The 21,786-nt window shown below is 40.1% G+C and overlaps 2 protein-coding genes across 3 annotated transcripts; both read right to left on the bottom strand.

Annotated features, from left to right (window-relative positions):
- Positions 1 to 3,254: 3,254 nt before the first annotated feature.
- On the bottom strand, positions 3,255 to 7,536 carry LOC115754109 (protein IQ-DOMAIN 3). 2 transcript variants are annotated; one of them, XM_030693037.2, is made up of 6 exons: positions 7,300 to 7,536; positions 6,730 to 6,833; positions 6,311 to 6,643; positions 5,758 to 5,979; positions 5,273 to 5,392; positions 3,255 to 4,335 (listed from the first exon to the last, which is right to left on the bottom strand). In XM_030693037.2, exons 2-6 carry the CDS (start codon positions 6,802 to 6,804, stop codon positions 3,640 to 3,642), a joined length of 1,446 nt encoding a protein of 481 aa, XP_030548897.1. In that variant the 5' UTR covers positions 6,805 to 6,833; positions 7,300 to 7,536; the 3' UTR covers positions 3,255 to 3,639. The 2 variants fall into 2 exon arrangements, with proteins under 2 accessions (XP_030548897.1, XP_030548898.1); XM_030693038.2 differs by having other exon boundaries at positions 6,730 to 6,820; positions 7,300 to 7,535.
- A 9,881-nt stretch (positions 7,537 to 17,417) lies between these two features.
- On the bottom strand, positions 17,418 to 20,216 carry LOC115732740 (elongation factor 1-alpha-like). Its single transcript, XM_048283747.1, has 3 exons — positions 20,171 to 20,216; positions 18,668 to 19,145; positions 17,418 to 18,581 (listed from the first exon to the last, which is right to left on the bottom strand). The coding sequence occupies exons 2-3, from the start codon at positions 19,127 to 19,129 to the stop codon at positions 17,694 to 17,696; spliced, it is 1,350 nt and encodes a 449-aa protein (XP_048139704.1). The 5' UTR covers positions 19,130 to 19,145; positions 20,171 to 20,216; the 3' UTR covers positions 17,418 to 17,693.
- Positions 20,217 to 21,786: the final 1,570 nt, after the last annotated feature.

Genomic DNA, 21,786 nt, shown 5'->3' with positions numbered 1-21,786 from the left:
CAACTAAAGAAGAGTCAAACCACCCACCTACACGTATGACCATAAGCTCCATCCACATCCATTTTCTAAGTGATCGTGTCTATTTCCATCAATTTACTAGTGTATTTCTCTGTCATTGGCGGTACGGAATGTTGTATTATTTCATGCAAAACATCTATCAAGTTTGACAAACTGGATACCTAATCGAAGAATTTAAGAGCGAAATAAACAATAAATTGGAAACCCTAGAAAGATAACAAAAGGAAAAAAAAATAGAAAGAAAACATTGACGATTTCTTTTCAGCATTGCATGCTTTCCTTGAACCTTTCGTCATCTAGATCTATGAACTTGATGCGGAACAGCAGTGACAAGATAGGGACCTTCGTCCAACATGCCTTGATTAATAATGTGTGGAAACCCTAACTTTTCTCCAAATTCATAAGAATAAAATAGGAAAAAAAATGCAAATCTAAATTTGTTTTATTCTATAATTCCTGTCTCGTGCTGCTGACTCATAACTCAATTGTATGAGATTTTCAAATATCAAATTCCGAAGATGTTTTGGGCACTGTTTTATTGGTCATAGTTAACTAATTGAAAATCTTGCCTGAAAAATTTTTATTTTTATTTTTTTACTTTTTTGGGGACAAATAATGTTGCCGTGAGTTCTTAACCAAAAAAAAACAAAATAATGTTGCCATGAGTTAGTGCATCATTAGTTAATAAAGTATAGGAGGTGAAGAGCTGGCCTTGACTCGGATCAAGAAGATCTCTCACGATCTGGTTCTTATACAACATCTAGTGGCATTCCCTTGTGAGCACTTATCTCATATAGTCCATTTATAATATACAACTTGAGTGAAATTCTGCAAAATAATTACATCACCGACGACTTTTTTTCCATTCATTTTGTGGAAAATGAGTGATTTTTGGAGTATGTATTACAATTTCGTCACTCCACTTGATGTAGAAGTTGTGGACCGTCAATGGAACGTTACAAAAATTCTTATTTTGCGCTTGAAACAATTAATCAATGGAAAATGTTTTCATTATCGACAATAATTTGTGTCTAAATATTTGCGTAGACAATGAAAATATTTCCCGTTCATTCATTTTTTGTGAGCAATACAAACGATCATCTTTAGGGAAATATTTTTTTAGTGATTTACTTTTCGCGTAACGGACGGAGCTTAAATAGCTAAAACGCGCTCGAAGCGTTTATTAAGAGGTCATCAACAAGAGGAGTGACTCTCTAATCCAAAAGCAATGACGTCATAACTGAGATGCTTTAGTTTATTTTTTGTGGCTAATGACTTTCTAATTCTATTGACAATTAATAGACTCCGCCGCAATATTTGAAACAATTGGAAAGATAAGTTTCCCAATAGAGTCAACTGGTGAAGAGTCGGCAAGCCGCCCAGTGATAGCACCATCCATCGGGCTCTTGCATGTTAGTCACCTTTTCTAATTCTCCATGAAAGAATCGTAGATTTATTTTTAAGTGAAATTAACTGCACACTGCCAATAGGCATGGTAAAGAGATTGAGAAATGAAAATGCTAGTATCATAGGTGTGGGGTTTGATCCCCTCGCTTTGCAAAGAGATAGAACAAAAGTTAGAAAGAAGAGAGTTAAAAATTGGACTAAACAACATGATCGGTTTATATTATTTACAAAAATGAAGAAACGAAAAATAATTTCATCATCCACGAAAATACGTAGACATAAACTATTGTTGACAATGACAATATTTCATATTAACTAATCATTTCAAGCGATACAAGCGATCGTTCTTTTTTTAATTTAAATTATTTATTTTTCGCGAAACAAACGAATCCTTCTTGTTCGAATTTTCGCCCACTCCATCTTGCCTGTGTATTAATTGCATAATGATAGAGATGAAAGGATTGCACTTGGTGGCTTAGTTGACCTAAAAAGTTATTGGGTATACAGCCTTGGATTCAATTTACCTAAAGTGGGCTTCCTTATCTTCCGGGTATCGTCCATGCAACACTAAACCTAACTTATTAAATATTCTCGAATCCTTACAATAAGAAACGAAAATGACATAAAGATCATGATTGGCTAATTCAGCCCATTACCCTCTCTGATCCAGCCGAGAATCAACCCCGAAGTTCGTTTTCAAGAAAACCAAACCGGCCCATCATCTGCTCTGTAGTCTGTCCTGCCGTATTGACACAGAGATGAGTTCAGAGGAGGTGCGAGCGTGATCCGGATGAGCGGTTTCCACTCTAAAAACAAAAGCCCCCGCTAAGGGCTGGTTCCGAAAAATTGAAACCAGAAATCGCCCATTAATTCTATGGATCCACCCAGGAACCGGACCGTGATCCGGTCTGCGTCCTAGGTGGGTCCATAAGACCGATCCCACCAAGCAAATGGAGGCAACGGAAAGCGAGAGAGGGAGGCGATGAGCGGACGGAGGCGCTGCCATGAGTTGATGGGAGTTCAGAGTTTAGGCCATGAGTTGATAGACCGTAGACGGAGACAGAGAGACCGAGGTGAAAGTGAGAATTTGAGACACAAATGAGCGAGTTTTAAATTAGGTACTTAAGATTTTTCATTTTTTAAAAAAATTGTAAATTAAATAGTATATATTATATATCAGCGGTCCGGTTTGGGTGGACGGCTCCATACTTGAAACCAGGAACCAGACTGATTTCCCTAGAAATCACCAGTTTCAGACCTGTCAAGTCCGGTCCTGGGTGATTCCCAATTCCTTCGCACACCCTGATTCAGAGAGGGAGGGCGAGACAGTTTTTTTCTTACAGGTAAGGAGGGACAAACGTTGGGACCGCTTCCCGAAAGTTGGTATGGGAACGCTTCATGATAGTTGGTATAGGGACGCGTCACGGGAAGTTCGAATGGAGTCGCCTTGGCGAAATTTGTCCCGCTCTGAACATTTTGCCTTTTGTGAGAGACAAGCAATCACACTAATAACTGAGCTTTGCCTTGCTTGTTGGTCAGGATGAATTGATTCTAGATGGCAATCATTAAGGCTTGATTCAGACTCACAGTTTAATTGCCCCATGAGATTCAACTTAGCATCAAATTTGAGGATGACGACCAAGAAGGGACATCCGGCGGTTCGAGTCCGCTTATCTTCCCACATCCAATACGCATTTTTCTTTTGAAGTGATATAATCAGGGAGAGAACTCCCTATCATCCAGCAATGACTCCATTTGAGAGAGAGAGAGAGAGAGAGAGAGAGTAGTAAAGCTTGCTGATTTCCCAAACTCAATAAGAGGAATCCATCAGGAAACTGTTAAAAAGAAACATTGGATTAGAAAAGACATCCCCAGCAAACTACAAAGCACCCACATCATTTGTTAACGCCTACAAATATCACAGCCGAGCAATCTTCGGGACACAATTAAACTAGTTATTCAACAGGAGCAGTTAATGAGAAGCCCCGGTTGCACAAAGTTGCAAAGAGACAAGCACTCGAAACAATGACCCAGTTTTATTCACTCTTCCCTCTACACCCGCCAGTGGAACTGTTGCTGAAGAAAAGGCGGGCGTTGAAATCCCTGTCCATCTCCTCTTCAGGGCTTCTCCATTCTCGATTCCACAAGATCACACGGCCTCCTAATGGAACCTCCCGCCTACGTGCTCCCTTCGATGTTAACTTTCGCCTCCGATTAAGCCCCGAGCTCTTTAATGCCACCGCCCTCTACCCTGGGAGGTCCGGAATGCCTCCTAGGGCCAGCAGGGGAAGAAGGGAACGACAGACGCTTTTTTGCAGACCCCACCGATCCCTTCTCTGGAGTCCTGCTTTTGTCTAGCCCTAACGGGCTCGACAACCGGGATTTAGCCTTTGCAGACTTTGTGGGAGCCATGTAACTCAGGACCGATGGAGTGCTGGCAAGGCTTTCGTCATCCCTCACCGACGACCCGGCAATGCTGTGCCTCCTGTACTGCTCGGACTGCATGCTGAACATGCTCCTCAAGTCCTCATCCCCAGCAGGACCACCCCAACCACTGCCCTTTGGGCTGGCAGGTTTCATTTTGCTGGTGATTGATGATACTGATGGGGCTTTTGAAGGAGGAGTAGACGGTGAATGACGAGACGGGGCTCGGCTCGGCCGATGGGCCATGGGGGAAGGCTTGTTGTCATTGTCGAGGTTGCGTCGGGAATAAGCTCGGCTGATTTCTCCGAGGGACATGGCGTGGCTTGTTGTGCTTCTCACAGAACCTTGATCGTTGTACTCTACAGTGCTTCGAGTCTCCCATGGCCTGGCTGCCATCCACCGCTCTAACCAACTCCAACCCCAGTGAGGGTTATGCGGGTCCATGAAGGTCGGGTTAGCAGACTTGGAATTGTTCTTCCATGTTTGCTGTGAGGGGGAAAAAATCATTAAAGTGTGAGTTTTGTACATTTCAAGGCTGTAATCAACATTAATTCCGAAATATGGCAGAACTAAAGCAGATCATCTGTTCAAAATGTTGTGGTACTTGAAGCAATTGACAACGTCGAAGAATAAATTGTTTCCTACTGACGTTGCTGTCACTTTGGAGAACATGCATAGAATGAGATACAGAGCAGACTCTCCAAGAAAAATAATAAGATGATCTTAGCACCTGAAAATGTTGGTACTACATGACAAGCAACACAATATGTTTCCAGGTTTCATGCAAAAGGAATAATCTGAAGAGAAATTCCTTAAACATGAGACTGATAGAACTAAGAATAACACGACCACAAGTTTCGGATCAACGATAAATTCCTCATAATCATCAAAACATTTTTCCTGGTAATCTCGGGGGACATTCTAAATGAATTAGTCACTTCGTACTCGGATTGGAGGCAACTTTTGTACCTTTCTAAAATGGACAACCTATGTCGTGCCTACTAGCCAAAACAAGACGACATAAAACGGTCATGTTTCTCTCTTCACTTGTCGAACCATATGATACCAGTTTTAAGGCATGGCAACAACTTCTGATCTACATAACAGACGAGCCTTCCAAAAAGACAACCAAGCACATTACATTATCAGCAGGGATGATCAGTGGAGCGATCCACCATAATTTTATGCTGAAACGGACAAGTCAGTGGTTTAAAAATCCGTAAACACAAGAAGAAAGCATCCCCTTAATTAAGTGTAATTTTGTAAACTGGATTGTCACGCTCTTAACAGGATCTTATTAATGAGGTGAAGGGACAGATGGACACATCACCATCTCGGGGTAAAATTCCAGCACTCCCTAATAAGATGTCTGAATTCTTGCGCTCAAGCATCCACAATACATGCAGTGAGGTATTGGCACTACCTGATGGGAGAACGCATAAGCCAATGCTCTCTCTCTTCTCATGGCAGCTTCCTGCTTGCTCAGTAAGTTTGCTTCAATTTGCTCCTTCGATTGCGCGCTAGCATTCCATTCATCTCCCAACTGTTACAAGGAGTTCGATATTTAAATCAAAACAGGGCAAGGGAAAACAAACAATTATGAAGAGCTGAACCAAGGAATAGATGCAAAAGGGCCCCAGAGATACAACACGCATTCAATTTGCTAGTCGGATTGAAAATCTTTTGACGGAACACCAATCAGTGACGAGAAGAATTTACTTAATTAAAATGGATTGGCTCAACAAAATTCTGAAAAAGGAATGCCAAGATAAAACATCTCATACACTGGAGGCTGGAATAAATTGGAAAACAGGAGAAAAAATGTGCAAACATAAATTAGCATGGGGGCGCAAGCACTGACATTAGATCAAAACTATTTAGCATTGCGAAATTGTTAAAGGCACTTACTCTCAATTTCTCAAGATCTTTCTCACACTTCTGTTGAATTTGCCGCTGCAGGGCCTGATTCTCTTCTGACATCCTAATCCTTCTCGCACGAATCTGAGACTGAACCCGGGCAAGAGTCTGCATGCACCGCAATGTTGTGGTTGCTTGTCTCTTGACGGATTGCCCTTGTACTAGTGTCTTCAACCTAACAAGTCCCCGTAAAGCTCGCAATGCCCTCCTCGCCTGAAAGTACAAGGAAAAGATTTTCACATGATCCGCTAGATACAAGTTTATAGAAGCTGACAAGACTGCATATGCTCATAGATTTCCTAAGAAACTGTTCTACGTGGAGACCCTTCAAGGCCATTTTGCAAATGGATTTCACATTTCTCTACTCCGTGAAGAAGCTGAATAACCAATGCAGATAACTTATTTTGAAGGATCTTTTTCTTTTTTTGAGACAAACAAGAGAACAAATCAGCAACAAGCTCATCCTGTGGTAAAAAATAAAAAAGGCAAGAAGTTCATCCCCTTAGCCTGTTACAGAGAATCCTATTTCTATATGATGACTTACCAAGTATCCTCGGAATGCAGTTTGAATCTTGATAGCTGCAATTTCCTCTTTCGATTTTCCCAAGTAACGTGAAGTAGTCGTGAGGCGAACCACCTCAGCAGCAGCCTCAGCAGCAGCAACCGCTGCCTCAGCCGCAGCAGCGGTCGCAAGGGCCACTGAGTAGGCATGCTTGCTCTGCTCATCTTCAACTGGCTTCGGCTTCACATCCTCCACCAGAGGTGGTGGCAGCGGTGGCAGCGGCGCAGGGACAGCCAATACAGTTTCCTCAGCTGAAGAAACCGGATCCAGAGTGCTGCTTTTGCCAAACCATTTTTTCTTCGATTTTCGAGATTTCTGAAAAATAGGGAGCGAACCGATTCATGCGACCAAAACATTGTGCAAAAGGTTAGCAAATTCAAGTTCAAACACAAATGAGGAACCTGATCTTTCTTCTCTTTGGAATCAGGACTCAATGCTTTCTTCACTGCAGAGAACCAATTCCCTTTCCTCCCCATTTCCTCCTTTTCAAACCTATACGAAAAAACTTCCATAAGCAATGCATACAATTACAAACGCATTAAGACAACCAACAGAAGCAACATTTCTATCTATGGCAAAGAATTTGAAGGCAGATCTCTGACAAAACTACCAAAACTTCCGACTCGTCATTACGCAAATACTTCCTTTTCAGGATTAAAAGGAAAGGCAGTAACTTTCTCGAAATTATTCACCATTTCTTGCCAATGCTCGAAACCCAGATGTCGAGATTGGGAGATTTTTCAAAGAGAGCACAAAAATCCAGAGAGACGAACCCGGACCCAGAAGAACTTTCAGAGTCGCCAATTAAAGTACGCCTTCGAGATTCACAACTCCAGAAGGGACAACATTAAGGAAACACAAAAGCCAACATCCAAGAAACGAACGAAAAAAGGAAAAATCAGGGGATAGGGAAGGATTGACTCTGCACATGTGCCAAACGAGAGAGAACGGGGAATGAAAACTTCTTTTACCTCAAAGCATGGGAAGAATTCTTCAGATCTCAGCAAAGAGAGAGAAACGTCTGCCTCAAGAAAACCCGCGCGAAGAAGAAGAACGAGTGCAATGAGCGGACTCCTCCTAACCGGAGAGAGAGAGAGAGAGAGAAAGAGACCAGATCTTGCCGGAAGAAACCTTCAAGCGCAATGAATGAACGAAAAAAAAAAACTGAAATGGAACAGCAACAACAGCTGTTACTGCTCTCTCTCTCTCTCTTCGCCCTCGATGTGGGGCCCACTCCTTTCTTGAGAGAGAGAGAGAGAAAGTGGATTAGCCCAAAAAAGTGGGGCCCCGACCCGGTCAGCAAACAAAAGCCCCCGGCAACAAATGACAAACAAAATCGCGCTGTCTTGTCTCTGTGTTTCTCCTCTTTCTTTCCACCACCTCCTCCCCCTCCCCCTCCTCTAAAATAGAAACTACAGTTTTTCTGGCAGTTATGACAAACACATTCATTAAGAAGGGACCCCACTTGAGCTTCTAATTAACAGGCGCTTTTATCACGAGGGATAAAATTTTAAAAAGAAAAAGGCATCTGGGTCCTTGATTGAGATTCGCTAAATGTGAATTAAGCTTTCAATTTTTCCTCATGTTACCTAAATTGCTTTCACGTACTCTAATTTCTTGTCTTTCCAGATTTTTGGAAATTTATATTTTGCCCTTTTTTAAGTGTAATGACAAGATTGCACGTTGATGGTGCAGAGTTTTTGCAATGTGCTTTCCCTATCTTTGAAATTCGTCGCACTACAAGGACATATGAAAGGAAAAAAAGAAAATGTGCCTATAATATATTCGATCCAGTTTCTCAACCATATGAAAATTTTCAATGTTCTCTCCGAACTTAATGGAATGACAACATTGGATATTTTCATATAGCGTAGAGACTAAATTAAACCTTAACAAAAAAAATTAAGGAACCTCAATCAACAAATCTAAAATTCATGGAAGATATTACATATTGGACTAAAGTTTATGGATCATACTAAATAAATTAAAAATTTAAATATCATGTTACACATTAAGTCGAAATTTTCGGATTATTTGTGGTAATTTTTCTCATGTAAATCTATTTAAAAGCATCACCTAAAGTTCTAGATGAGAGAGTGGGAAAGGAAGTGGATGGTGATGGTCGATGTCACTGACAACATTACTTCCTTAGTCGAGGCAGTCGATTATAATATGTCAAATCGAACGTCAAGGATTCAAGTTGCTTTTCCCCATTTACATCCCAAAACACCCTTTTTACCCTTAATTGTTTACTACAATTCGAATCACTAACTAGTGTTAAAAGGGTCGAAACTTTTGATGATAAAGCCCGGGGATCATACCCCGGCTGAAGATTAAACATTAAAAAAGAAGAAAGAATGAATGAAAAGCATTATACTTGTAACTTGATATCCGACAGTAGTTGGACATTGAAATTACAACTTCGACTCGTCACCACCGGTCACGTGAATTCAAGCCTCCACATTAAACCTCCCTAACTATAAAGGGATAGCCAACCTGTTGACCTAACTTTTTTTGCTTTTTCCTTAAATATTTTCGAAAAGGGTTTTATTTAACGAAGAGCCTTTCGATATTCAAAGAATATATTTCGCGTGGCACGAGCAAATCATCACGTCGAAAACCCCGTGAACATTCTATATTCAATCGCTTAACAAGTGTTCGCCGAGCACTCGTTAATAGAATCCCTTTTCAGTTCGGACCATCCGTATTAATTACTTAATGGCAACTTTTAAATCTCTTGCCATTCAAATAAATCAACAAAAAAAGAAGTTGGCGAGATTTTGAAAGACAACAAGGAACCATTTTGGCATTTTTCATGAAAATTATTTTTGGAATTAAATCAAAATCGGACCGTAGATCTCGGGGGGTCGTGCCCGCACACCAAGAAAGAGCGTTGACAAAAAACAGGGGCGGTCCCCCTCCCTCGGACAAACCGAACATTTCTTAATGGGGGTCTGGCCAGCCATGTCTTGGGTGGTCGCATTGATGACATCACGTGTTGTCCCTGCCTGAACCCTTTCTTCTTCTTCAAAATTTTCACCTTTTTCCTCTCGAGTCCCTCAATTTATTGCCATCTTTAACTTTTGGCCCACCCGAGAGGAGAGGACGGGAGCCAGGATTCCAGGATTCCTTGTCAGGCACAAACAATACAAGAAAGAGGGAAGAGGAAAAGAGAAAGTCAAGCTGCGCGACGACGCCCTCACGTGCTTACCAGGGACCACCCCCACTTCTTTCGTACGTGTTTGCATCTTGTCTATTCATCTAATGTCCCCTCCATCACATGCCCTCATGATCATCTAAAGTACACACACACACATATATATATATATATATATGTAGGCCCAGATCACTTTTTTTTTTCCTTCTAATTTTTCTTTTAAGGCAAGATCTTAAGTGGGTAAATCTTGAAATGATGTATAGTTAAAACCAACCTTTGTTTCATCTTGTTGTTCGAAGATATGTCCATCCAAGGGATCATTTAATGAAAATGCCCTAAATTTGGCTATGATCGGTAATTGGATCGAGGAAAAATTACCAAAAAAGTCCTAAACCTATTATAGTTGTTTCAATTATGTCCTTAACTTTTTTTTTTTTTTTTGTGGGACCAATTAAATCCTAAAATTTTTGCATTTATGCCGGTTTAATTCGTCCGGCCAATTTTAGCTAAAAGCCACTAACGTGGGTTGGCTGGTGTGTAATTACGGCGGCCAACGCCGACATGGACAAGTAAGAAATAATCTCTGATGCATGGTTAACCAAGGAAGAAAATAAAGATTGATGCATGGACTAATGGAGTTAAGCAAATTTAGTAGAGGTTTATTCTAGTCAAGAAATATTATTTAGTCCATTCTTTAGTAGTTCAGCGGCTGCAACAAAAATTAATGCTTCGAGGTAGTCCACCAACCAAAAATTTCAAGAGAGCAAATGATGCACATTTTATCTATGAACTTAAATTTGTATTTTCAATGTGGTTTTCAAACTTGTAAATTCTGAGGTCAGGTCGTTAAACCTATGAAAGCTTTCGATGAGTCCCCTCCTTTCCGGTTCTAGAGAAATTGAAGCGGGCATGTCGATGGGCGTTGGCCAAGAGCTTGATAGTGAAATAGGGTCACCATGGAATGAAAGAAATCGAAACTTGCTTTATTGTATTTTGAATTATTTTCTCGAGATTAATCGACGCAAACTAATGGTCCACGGCCGCGGCAAGTTTTTCCATGTCACACTTTTGGCCGGTATCGATAGACAAGTCGGCTTTATTTGCCCAAATAAGGGACTTTTATAGACTAGATTAGCAAAATCTATGAGAAAGGTGGACTAGAAAAATCCTATCAAGCTTAAGGGTATGAATGCAAAAATTTACAAAATTGAACTCCCACACTGAGGAATCATAGGAGTCGACCATGAGTTCCCATTCATGTCAGAGGATCGTTTCACCAAAAGAAAAGATCAGGATATACATTTAAAACATAAGTACACGATGGGCTGGTTATAAGCCAATAACGAAGCTTTCGATATTCTATATGGGTATCTTCTTGTCAGATGAGCTTAACGGAAAAAATGTCCAAAAAATTTTAAATCTATTGTCAGCAGCCTATTTAATTATAAACATTTCAATTTTATCAATATAATTGTAAATGTTTTGACAATTTGTTAATGTAGTCATTAACTTTTCAATTGTGTCAATTTAACCAGAAAACCTTTTATGATTTGCAAATGTATTTTAAATCTTTTAAAGATTTGTCAATTTAGTCATTCAAGCCAATTTTGATCGGAAATCGCCGTGGCTCTAGTCAAGATCGATCGTGTCACGTAAGAGGAACGGCACCGACTAAATTGCCACGTCGGTGATTTTCGATTAAAATTGACGTGAATGACTTAAAGGCTTTAGGACTACTACATTCAAAAATCATCAGAAAATTTAAGATTTGCACATTTGAAAGGACTAAATTAGCAAATTGCCCAAAGGATTAGTGTTAAATTGGCTCGATGAAAGGTTTAGAATTGAATTGGCTGCAATAAAATAGATTTAATACTTTTTGGACAATTTCCTTGAAACTAAACCAAAGTCTTCTCCTTTATTTGTATTATCAAATGAACGAGCACGGAGAAACTTGAATCATAAGCTAAGCAATCAAAAGAGAGAAGCGACAAGTACCATCCTCTAAGCTTTTTTCATGCCTTGCTTCCGAATGAAGAAATGACCTATTCTATTGCGCTGAATAATTCCCAAAGTGTTAAGCGGGAGGGACAAAAACGAAGTGGACGAAAACAGAAACTTGAATCCAGTATTCTAGAGAATACTTGTTTCCTGATGTTAGAGGAAGACCTACAGCACCAAAAAGGCATAGCTTTAAGGGTTCATGCCACGAGAAACTCCTAATTATAAATTTACCCGAAATTAAGTTTTTAACTAATAAAAACCACAAACCACGACAAATTTACCTTTTGTTGGTTCATTTTAAATTCTATCGTCAAATTGCTGAGTTGGATGACACGTGGCCGTTGATGGGTTTTCCAATTTGAGGTTTTAAACCATCTGTTTATCGCGGGTATATTGATTTGGAGTCTTTCATGGTATTAACCCAATTTAAAGAAAACTAACGGAGGGTAAATTTATCACAGGTAAACCGGTTCGGAGTTTTTTATGCCCAAAAAATTAATTTAGGGTAATTTTATCATAAGTACACCGGTTCGGGTTTCTGGTGGCCAAAAACTTAATTTGGGGCAAATCAGTCAAGTGTGTATCGGTTTATGATTTTTTGTTGCAAAAAAAAATTAATTTAAGGTAAATTTATCATAGATGTACTAGCTTGAAATTTTTTATTGTCAAAAAATTAATTTGGGATAACTTTGTTACATTGGTAGTATTAACTCTAGCTTTAATTGTTAATTACTTTAAAAAAAGAAAAAGAAAAAAGGCAGCATGATACGAATAATATGAGAAATGATAGTGAAAACTTGTTTTATACGAGTGGAGTTCAAGGGTGGTCCAGTCCAAGGAATGCATCTTTCTTTGTTTCCGTATCATTGCATTTCGTAACATCCATTCGGCTTAAAAGTAATGTAGTCATAATGAAAGTCATCCTTCCCTGATAATAAAGCTCCCTTCAAAAGGATCGATCCCTATGAAGTAGAGACAAATCGCTCTAGGTTAAAATAAAAACCTACCTCGGTTAACTCCTTTCTAAAACTATTACTGCAGACCGACATCGGAGGTGGCCCAAACCTAGGCTGTGACGCTTCCTGTTGAGTTGAGTTGACTTGAAGTTCGTTTAAACAGTAACAGAAAGACAATTAGAAAGAAAGATTTGATGTGCAAGGAAAATAAATTCTTCTTCGGAAGTATGATGTGGGATGAAAAGTTGAATACGTGCTAAGCACTACTAACTGGTGATCCCTAATGAATAATCAAAGAGGCGTTTAAAGGTTAAAGCTCTATTCTCGAATGTTAAATTATTCAGCACGGCGGAACTGTGAGATTATTGAAAGGAGAAATAAGATCTTGGTTTACAGGGAGGTTATTGGTCCACAAAAGTGCAGAACGAAGAGCGTGGGGGATGAATTAGAAGTCAAAGTGGACCGCAGGAAATCGAACTTGGCCCAACCCACAGGCTAGGCCGATCGGACTCAGAAACTCGAGATAGATCTTACAAACCCCTTCTTGATAGAGTGGACACTGAGGTTGCGTTTGGTTCGGTTTTAGAAATAAATCTTGAGAAGCCTAAGAGGCTTTGGGGAAAATGCAAATTGCATTATAAAACAACTTTGAGTCATCAGTGTTCACTCTATCAAGAAGGGGTTTGTAAGATCTATCACAAGTTTCTGAGTCCGGTCGGCCTAGCCTGTGGGTTGGGCCAAGTTCGATTTTCTGCTGTCCACTTTGACTTCTAACTCATCCCCCAAGCTCTTCGTACTGCACTTTGAGGACTAATAACCTCCCTGTAAACCAAGATTTTATTTCTCCTTTCAATAATCTCACAGTTCCGCCGTGCCGAATAATTTAACATTCAAGAATAGGGCTTTAGCCTGTAAACGCCTCTTTGATTATTCATTAGGCATCACAAGTTAGGAGTGCCTAGCACGCATACGACTTTTCATCCCACATCATACTTCCGAAGAACTTATTTTCCTTACACATCAAATCTTCCTTCCAATTCATTCTAGAGAAGCTACCCATTCGTATCGAACTAAGAACCAAACCGGTCCTAGGCCAAATCTTGGTTAGCGGAACTGGGAAATGAGGCGGTTGTCCTTAGAATTGGTCGGTTGGTTCACGCTAGTTCGATACAGTTTTAGGATTGAATAAAACTATGGGAGTGTGTTTGGTTTAGTATTTTAAAAGCCCCTTAGAGCTTTAAAATCACTTGAGAAAATTTTGACATATTTGATAACTATTCTCAATGGGCTTTGAAGTAAAAGCTAGCATTGAGAAGGATGAAAGCCTTACGCGGATAGGGATTAGCATTGAGCTTTTATCATTTTTGGAATGCTGAATGCCCCAATTAATGAAAATTGTTAGCTATTTATTTTGCAGTCAAAAAATTTCTAAAAAATCTAATTTAAACCCTTTTATAAAGTAAAATCAAGATCTACTGTTCATCTTCTCAAGTGAGCACGTCGGCAAGGGCCGACAAGGCCAGATTTGGCTAACAAGGTCACTAAATCCTGGGGTTGCTAGTTACGGCTCGCCGGCGGCGTAAGCCCTTAGTTCGAGGATTTGAATTTTTTCAATAAAAAAAGAAAAATTACGGCCAAAGCCCTTTGCCAATTTTTTTTTTTTTTTGGGAAAAAATCACCAAAAATCCTAAACTATGCCCGTTGTGACACATTTACACTCAAACTTTTCTTTATGACACAAAAAACCCTAAACTTGTACCCATGAAACACATTTATCTCAAACTTATGCCTATGCGACACATTTATCCCAAATTTTTTGTTGTGACACCCAAAATCTCAAGCTTGTAGGCATATGACACATTTATCCCAAATTTCGAGGTAAATAAGTCACACAGATACAAGTTTAGGATTTTTGATGTCACAAAAAAATAGTTTGGGATAAATATGTCACATGGGTATAAGTTTAGGGTTTTAGGTGTCATAAAAAAAAGTTTGAGGTAAATGTGTCACATGAGTAAAAGTTTAGGGTTTTTAGTGTCACAAAAAAAAGTTTAAAAAAAAAGTTTAGAAAATGTGTCACAGGTGACATAGTTTAGGGTTTTTGATGATTTTCCCCCCTTTTTTTTTTTTGCCAAACACTACTGGCTGCGTTTGGTTTGGTTTGGTTTGGAAAATGAACCTTGAGAAAATGCAAAAGCCCTTAGCCTAATGGGTTTTTGGGAAATAAAAATTGTGTTTGATAAGATCCATTGCAAAATAATTTTGAGTCAAGTAGTTCTACTGGCGAGCCAGAACCGGCAACCCCAAACATCGCGCTACCTCGCCGGCCAAATCTAGCCTCGTCGGCCCTTTGCCAACTGTCCTCGCTCAAAAAGATGAACAATAGATCTAGGATTTAGGATTAAAATTGAATTTTTAGAAATGTTTTGAGAGCAAAATGAACAACTAACAATTTTCATTAATTGGGGCCTTTAGTATTCTGAAAATACCGAAAGCTCAATGCTAATCCTTATCGGTATTGAGCTTTCAACCTTCCAATGCCAGCTTTCACTCCAAAGCCCATTGAGAATGGTTATCAAATATGTCAAAATTTTCTCAAGTGATTTTGAAGCTCTAAGTGGCTTTCAAAATACTAAACCAAACACACTCCCATAGTTCTATTCAATCCTAAAACTGTATTGAACTAGCGTGAACCAAACAACCAACCGATTCTAGGGATAGCCGCATCATTTCCCGGTTCCACTAACTTGAATTTAGCCTAGGACTAGTTCGGTTCTTAGTTCGAAGGCCGAAAACCGGTTCTATTTGAAACCTATTCAATCAGTTCGGTTCTCAAAGAATCAGTTCTAGACCAACTTTAAAGCCTGTTTCAGAATAATTTTATACACATCATGAACTAAACCATGATCTGCAATAGGATCAAACAACATAATCACTTGGCCAATAAAAGTTTTTCCCAAGAAATCGCACGGCATTTATATCTAATTATAAGAATTACGTTTCTTACAAATCGGGAAATTAGCCACTAGTCGGTTCCCGTTCTAGGCTAAAATCTAACTCACCCTAAAACCAAATCACCCTTACTTACAATTTCATCGAGACATCGGAGATGATGATGTCTAAGGCTCCGGTTGTTTCGCGAAAAATGAAGCGTCTTTGGAAAATGTTTTCTAGGAAGTCATTTTCTAAGGAGAAAATGATAAAAATGATCCTTAAACTTTGATCTAATGTGCAATGTAGTCCCTGAGTTTTTAATTTGACCAATATGATCCCTAAACTTTAGCCTAATGTGTAATGTGGTCCATGAACTTTTAATTTTACCAATATGATACTTGAACTTTTGGAACATGTTCAGCTTAGTCCCCGAATTTGAATCAATGGAAGGACTATATTGAACATCTTTCTATAATTCGGAGATTAAATTGAACATGTTCAAAAAGTTCAAGAATCATATTTGTCAAATTAAAAGTTCAAGGATCATATTGCACATTAGATTAAAGTTCAAATACGTACTGATCAAATTAAAATTTCAAGGACTACATTGCATATTTAGTCAAAGTTCATAGACTATTTATGCCATTATCCCTTATCTAGAAAAATAGTGATAATTTTTGGTGTTTGGATGAAACTTAAAAATGAATTGAAAAATGTTTTCCGACATTTGGAAAGGAAAATCAATTTCTATCGCACATAATTTTTTATTTTTTAATAATTTTTTACTTTTTTCAATTTATTTCGAATTTTTTTGTTAGATTTTTTAATTTTTTAATTTTCTTTTCTTTTTTCTGTTATCTTCCTTCCTCCTTCTTCTTCCTTCCTATGCCGCTGCTCTTTCCTCCGCTAGTGCTCCTTCCTTCGCCGCTCTTTCCTCCTTGCCATCGACCATGACGCAAGTCGACGAGCTCGAGGCTTGGCCGGTCCCAGCGAGTCCCGAGCTCGAGCAAGCGACCATGGCTAGCAAGAGAAGAAGTTGGAGGTGGAGGCAGCCTTGGCAATGGCCTCAACAACGTCGAGGAACGACTCCACCCACACACACTCGTGGCGGCAGGCGAGGCTGCGAGGGTAGGCTAAGCTCGAGAATGGCAAGGTGAGCCTCGGCCTCGCCAAATCTGGCGAGATCATGGCTCGCCTTGCTGTGGAGGCAAAGATCCCAGGATGCCATTTCCTCTATTCCACATTTCGATAACCACACTTAGAACAAACATCACTCCCACCATGTTCAGCGGCGGAGCGTGTAGCCTCTGAACCTGTTGCCCTTGCCCTCTGCATTCACCAATCGATCCTCTTCGTTGTCGAAGTACTCGATCGCGCTTGGCTTGCCGTTGGCGATTCTCCGCCACGACCTACTTGGTCTCGAGTTCGGAGACTAAATAGAAGGTCATCATGATCTCTGGACCCACCGGAGCTAGTAAGAGCAAGCTGGCGCTGGAGCTCGCCAAGCAATCCATCGGCAATGGAGGAGAGAGAACGGGAATAAGGAGAGAGAAAGGCAAGTTTTTTCAATTTCAAAAACTTACGTGCTAAAGAGAGGCCTAAGATGGAGGAAGAAAATAATTTCCATTTCTGAAAAAAGGAAATCATTTTCCTCATTTTTAGATCATTTTTTTTTGTTGACTGGAAAATAATTTCCATTGATCACTCATTTTCTGCCCCCAAACACAAAAAATCGGGGAAATTTTTTTTCGAAGCCTAAAATCCTAATTGTTATGTCCTGTTCCGACCCAGGAGTACGAGAGTTCTGACATAAATAAGTTTCGTGAAATAAATGAAGCCTAAAATCCTAATTGTTATGTCCTGTTCCGACCCAAGAGTACGAGAGTTCTGACATAAATAAGTTTTATTTAGAAAGAACACTTCAGAGTACGAGCACACCCAAAGAACATGATCGTGCAACCGCAAGCTACCTTTCCTCGCAAAAATGCAGAAGGCAATGTGAACGAGGCAGAAAAAGAAAAAAAAAAAATATAGCTCCCAAGGCAATTGGAACCAAAGCATTACTGCATCACAAAACAGTCTCGCCTTCAAAACTACACACACACCAAAAACAAGCAAAGCTCTTGCTACCTTCTCTACCACCTTCCTACAAGGGGAATTAGTTGGAGATACTAGCAAACACTTGATGTCAGCTGCCGCGAAAACAAAAAACAAAAGCAAGAAAAACAACTACTAAAAGGAAAAGGAGTTCAGATAGAGAGTTCACACAGGTTTCTCCACGGACACTAAAAGCTTCATGCTACATAGGCTTCTTTCATTTGCCACCCTTCTTGGCAGCAGACTTTGTGACCTTGGCACCAGAAGGATCCTTCTTCTCGACACTCTTGATGACACCAACAGCAACCGTCTGGCGCATGTCCCTCACGGCAAAACGACCAAGCGGAGGATACTCGGAGAAAGTCTCGACAACCATGGGCTTGGTGGGAATCATCTTCACCATCCCAGCATCACCGTTCTTCAAGAACTTCGGCTCCTTCTCAAGCTCCTTACCTGATCGCCTGTCGATCTTGGTCAAAATCTCAGCAAACTTGACAGCGATATGGGAGGTGTGGCAGTCAAGCACGGGAGCATAACCATTTCCAATTTGTCCAGGGTGGTTCATGATAATAACTTGGGAGGTGAAATTGGCTGCTTCCTTGGCGGGATCGTCCTTTGAGTTGGATGCAACGAAGCCACGCTTGAGATCCTTAACAGCAACATTCTTCACGTTAAATCCAACGTTGTCACCAGGAAGAGCCTCTTGGAGAGCCTCATGGTGCATCTCAACAGACTTAACTTCGGTGGTCAACCCAGTGGGACCAAAAGTGACAACCATACCAGGCTTGACAACACCAGTCTCAACACGACCAACAGGGACAGTTCCGATACCACCAATCTTATACACGTCCTGAAGTGGGAGACGGAGGGGCTTGTCAGATGGTCTCTTGGGCTCATTAATCATGTCGAGGGCGTCAAGCAATGTTGGGCCCTTGTACCAGTCAAGGTTGGTAGACCTCTCAATCATGTTATCTCCCTCAAATCCAGAGATGGGGACAAAAGGAATCTTCTCAGGATTGTATCCCACCTTCTTCATGTAAGAAGAGACTTCCTTCACAATTTCATCATACCTAGCCTTAGAGTACTTGGGGGTGGTGGCATCCATCTGTTATAAAAGGATAATGAGTTCAGTTGTAAATCAACACACACACACAGCAATATACTAACAGCACCCTGGAATAACCAGTACACCTTGTTACAGCAGCAAATCATTTGCCTCACACCGAGGGTGAAGGCGAGGAGAGCATGTTCACGGGTCTGGCCATCCTTGGAGATACCAGCCTCAAAACCACCGGTGGTGGAATCAATGATAAGAACAGCACAGTCAGCCTGGGAGGTTCCCGTAATCATGTTCTTGATAAAGTCACGATGTCCAGGAGCATCGATGACAGTGCAGTAGTACTTGGTGGTCTCGAACTTCCACAAGGCAATATCAATGGTGATACCACGCTCACGCTCGGCCTTGAGCTTGTCGAGCACCCAAGCATATTTGAATGATCTCTTGTTCATCTCAGCAGCTTCCTTCTCAAACCTCTCAATCACACGCTTGTCAATTCCTCCAAGCTTGTAAATCAAGTGTCCAGTTGTAGTTGACTTGCCAGAGTCGACATGGCCAATGACCACGATGTTGATGTGAACCTTCTCTTTACCCATTATGGCCTTTTACTGTCACATCACAACAGAGGAGACTAAAGCTATAATAAAGAAGGAATTACAAATTCCAAAGGAAGAAAACCCTGCAAACTCTAGAGTGGCAATTAGCATCACCAGAAATTTAAGCATAAAATGGCTTGAGAATACGACCAACATATGGCTTTCTCAAGGTAACTTATCTAAAGACCACTGAAGTCATTATAACAATAAGATGCATGGATTGCAGGCAGAGCATCGTATGACGGTCGTTCTGAGAGAAGCTTAAAAATAACACTTCCGCAACAGTGAATTACATTGACCACATCGCTACCATCAATTGACATGAGAGGAACAAGAAGACCGTGCCCACAGTATCACCCATCACCAGTAGGTATACAGAATCATGCATTACTGAAATTTGAGAATATTCTCAAACTTATACAGTGTCAACACCAATATTGCCGCCATTTCAAGTTCTAACCTCCCACATAACTATTCCTCGTGAAATGAAAAATGCGAAAGAACAAAGGAGAAAAAAAAATCACTCAACCGGACCAACAACAGGATTATCATTTGAACTGAAAAACACATTTCACATTTTGTCAATCGAAACCGCGCAGACTATGTTCCAAACACAATTGTGAGATCGATTCTACTGTCTTATGTTCCAACCAATTCCAGCAGATAGCAAGTTAAACTGGAATTTTTGAAGGAAAACGAACAACAGAGAATTAGCAGACACCGAAGATACCCACACTAGTCAGATTAATTCCAATTGGTCCGACCAAATCTACAAATTATTCCCGCGCTCTTGCGCCAAAGAAAGCTCATATAATCAAACCCGCAGGACTCGAGCGAACCAGATCGAGCAACAGCGAGACAACGACACTGAATCTACCGGACTCTCGACACTAATTGATTCAACAGAAATGCATGGTTTTCTCTGAAAGCAGAAACGAAACGTGATCGGAATCGGTTTGAAATTCAGCAGCTAACCACAATCGAAGTCACAGAACAATGCAAATGCAGCGGAGATGCGAAGGGCGAGAGAGTGATCGTCTCTGACCTCGATTCGAAGTTTGATGAGCTGAGAGGAGCGAAGCAGGTGACTCGGTGCCAGGGAAGATGAGCTAAATATATGCCCTCGCTGATTAGGGTTTACTCATCCGCCGTCGGATCGGAGAACGAACAGTGAACCGTTCGCGGCCAGGATTGCAACACGTGTAGATACTGGTCTGCCCTTTAGTTTTTGTTTTTTGGTCAGAAGCATTGTAGTTCTGAATTCACTATTTGTAAAACCATCAATTTCTTTTATTTTCTTTTATTTTTTCATTTTTACTTAAGCAAAATGAGAATGAACACTACAATATCTAAGAAAAATAGAGGTGAGTGATTTTAGGCTGTTACATTTAGAACAACAACCATGGAACACGTTTATCATTTTGAACCCAAAAAAATTTTGCTCAAATTATACACTCATCATGGATCCAAAGAACATGTATATGCAAAAATATAACCAAGAAAATATAAAAATTTATTTAAACTTTCCTAATTAAACCTAACCTTGAACGGAACCAGAGGATCCACGTTGGCCAAGTCCGGTTCAACCATGCTCACCCTTAAGAAGCATGCGGTTCTGCCTTTCGCATGAGGGAATTTTGAGGATTAATATTACGAAAAATCGAAAAAATTTCAATGAAAGATTTAAAGTGTTTTTATTTTATTTTTCAATAAAGACTTAAAAGTGAATTTTATTTAAAATAATAACCTAAAGTGCTTTTTTTGTATCAAAGAAGAGTCCGATAGAGGCATTTTCATCTTTTATATTTTTTTTCTTTCATTTTTTCCTTTTTTCCCTTCATTTTCGTTGGTAGCTAACCACCGACGAGGGCTGCGTGGCCGCACAGGCCACAAGCAAGGTCGACCCTCGCTTGGGGAGGGTGAGGTGAGCCCTCGCGGCTGCAGGTGAGGCCGCCTAGCCCAATGTCACCAATGAAGGAGGAAGAGGAAAAAAAAAGAAAAATAAGGAAAATAAATATGGAAAAAAATCAGAAAATATAAAGAAGACGAAAATACCTTTTATCATGCCTTTCTTTGAAACAATGATAACACTTCTTTGAAACAATGATGACACTTCAAGTCTTTATTTGATAAAATACTCTTGATCGGGCTTTTCCTTTGTTAAAGGTGCATGTGAAGAGATAGATTTACCCTTTTGTTTATCAAGTCAACTGAGTTATTGTGATGTGTCATCCATCTTAATAATTTCACAAAAAAAAAAAATTACGAAAACTAACGGAAGGTAAATATCGGTTTGGAGTTTTTTATGACCCACAAATCAGTATGGGGTAAATTTGTCATAAGTATACTAATTTGAGATTTTTCGTTATATTACCATGTTAATATGGGATTTTTCGTTATATTAATCCTTTCAATTGTAGGAGCTGAGAATATATCGGAGCCGTTGGATGGTTATCTAAGGGAGGAAGACCGTCGTTCGAACTTGTTCTTCACATGCGTTGACTTCGACAACAGCTCTGGCGGCTATGGAGAAAACCACCCATCAGGAGTGAATGCTTATCGTGGAAAACTGACCCCTCCCATTTCGAATTGAAAAATCTTAAAGGAGTATTCTTTAGTCACTCGTTGCACCTTATTAAACATATGGTAATTTAAAT

This window comes from Rhodamnia argentea, chromosome 8, assembly GCF_020921035.1.
Source record: "Rhodamnia argentea isolate NSW1041297 chromosome 8, ASM2092103v1, whole genome shotgun sequence".
NCBI classification, from domain to species: domain Eukaryota; kingdom Viridiplantae; phylum Streptophyta; class Magnoliopsida; order Myrtales; family Myrtaceae; genus Rhodamnia; species Rhodamnia argentea.
Note: the sequence above shows the minus strand (reverse complement) of the source record. Positions and strands in the feature narration are given on the sequence as shown.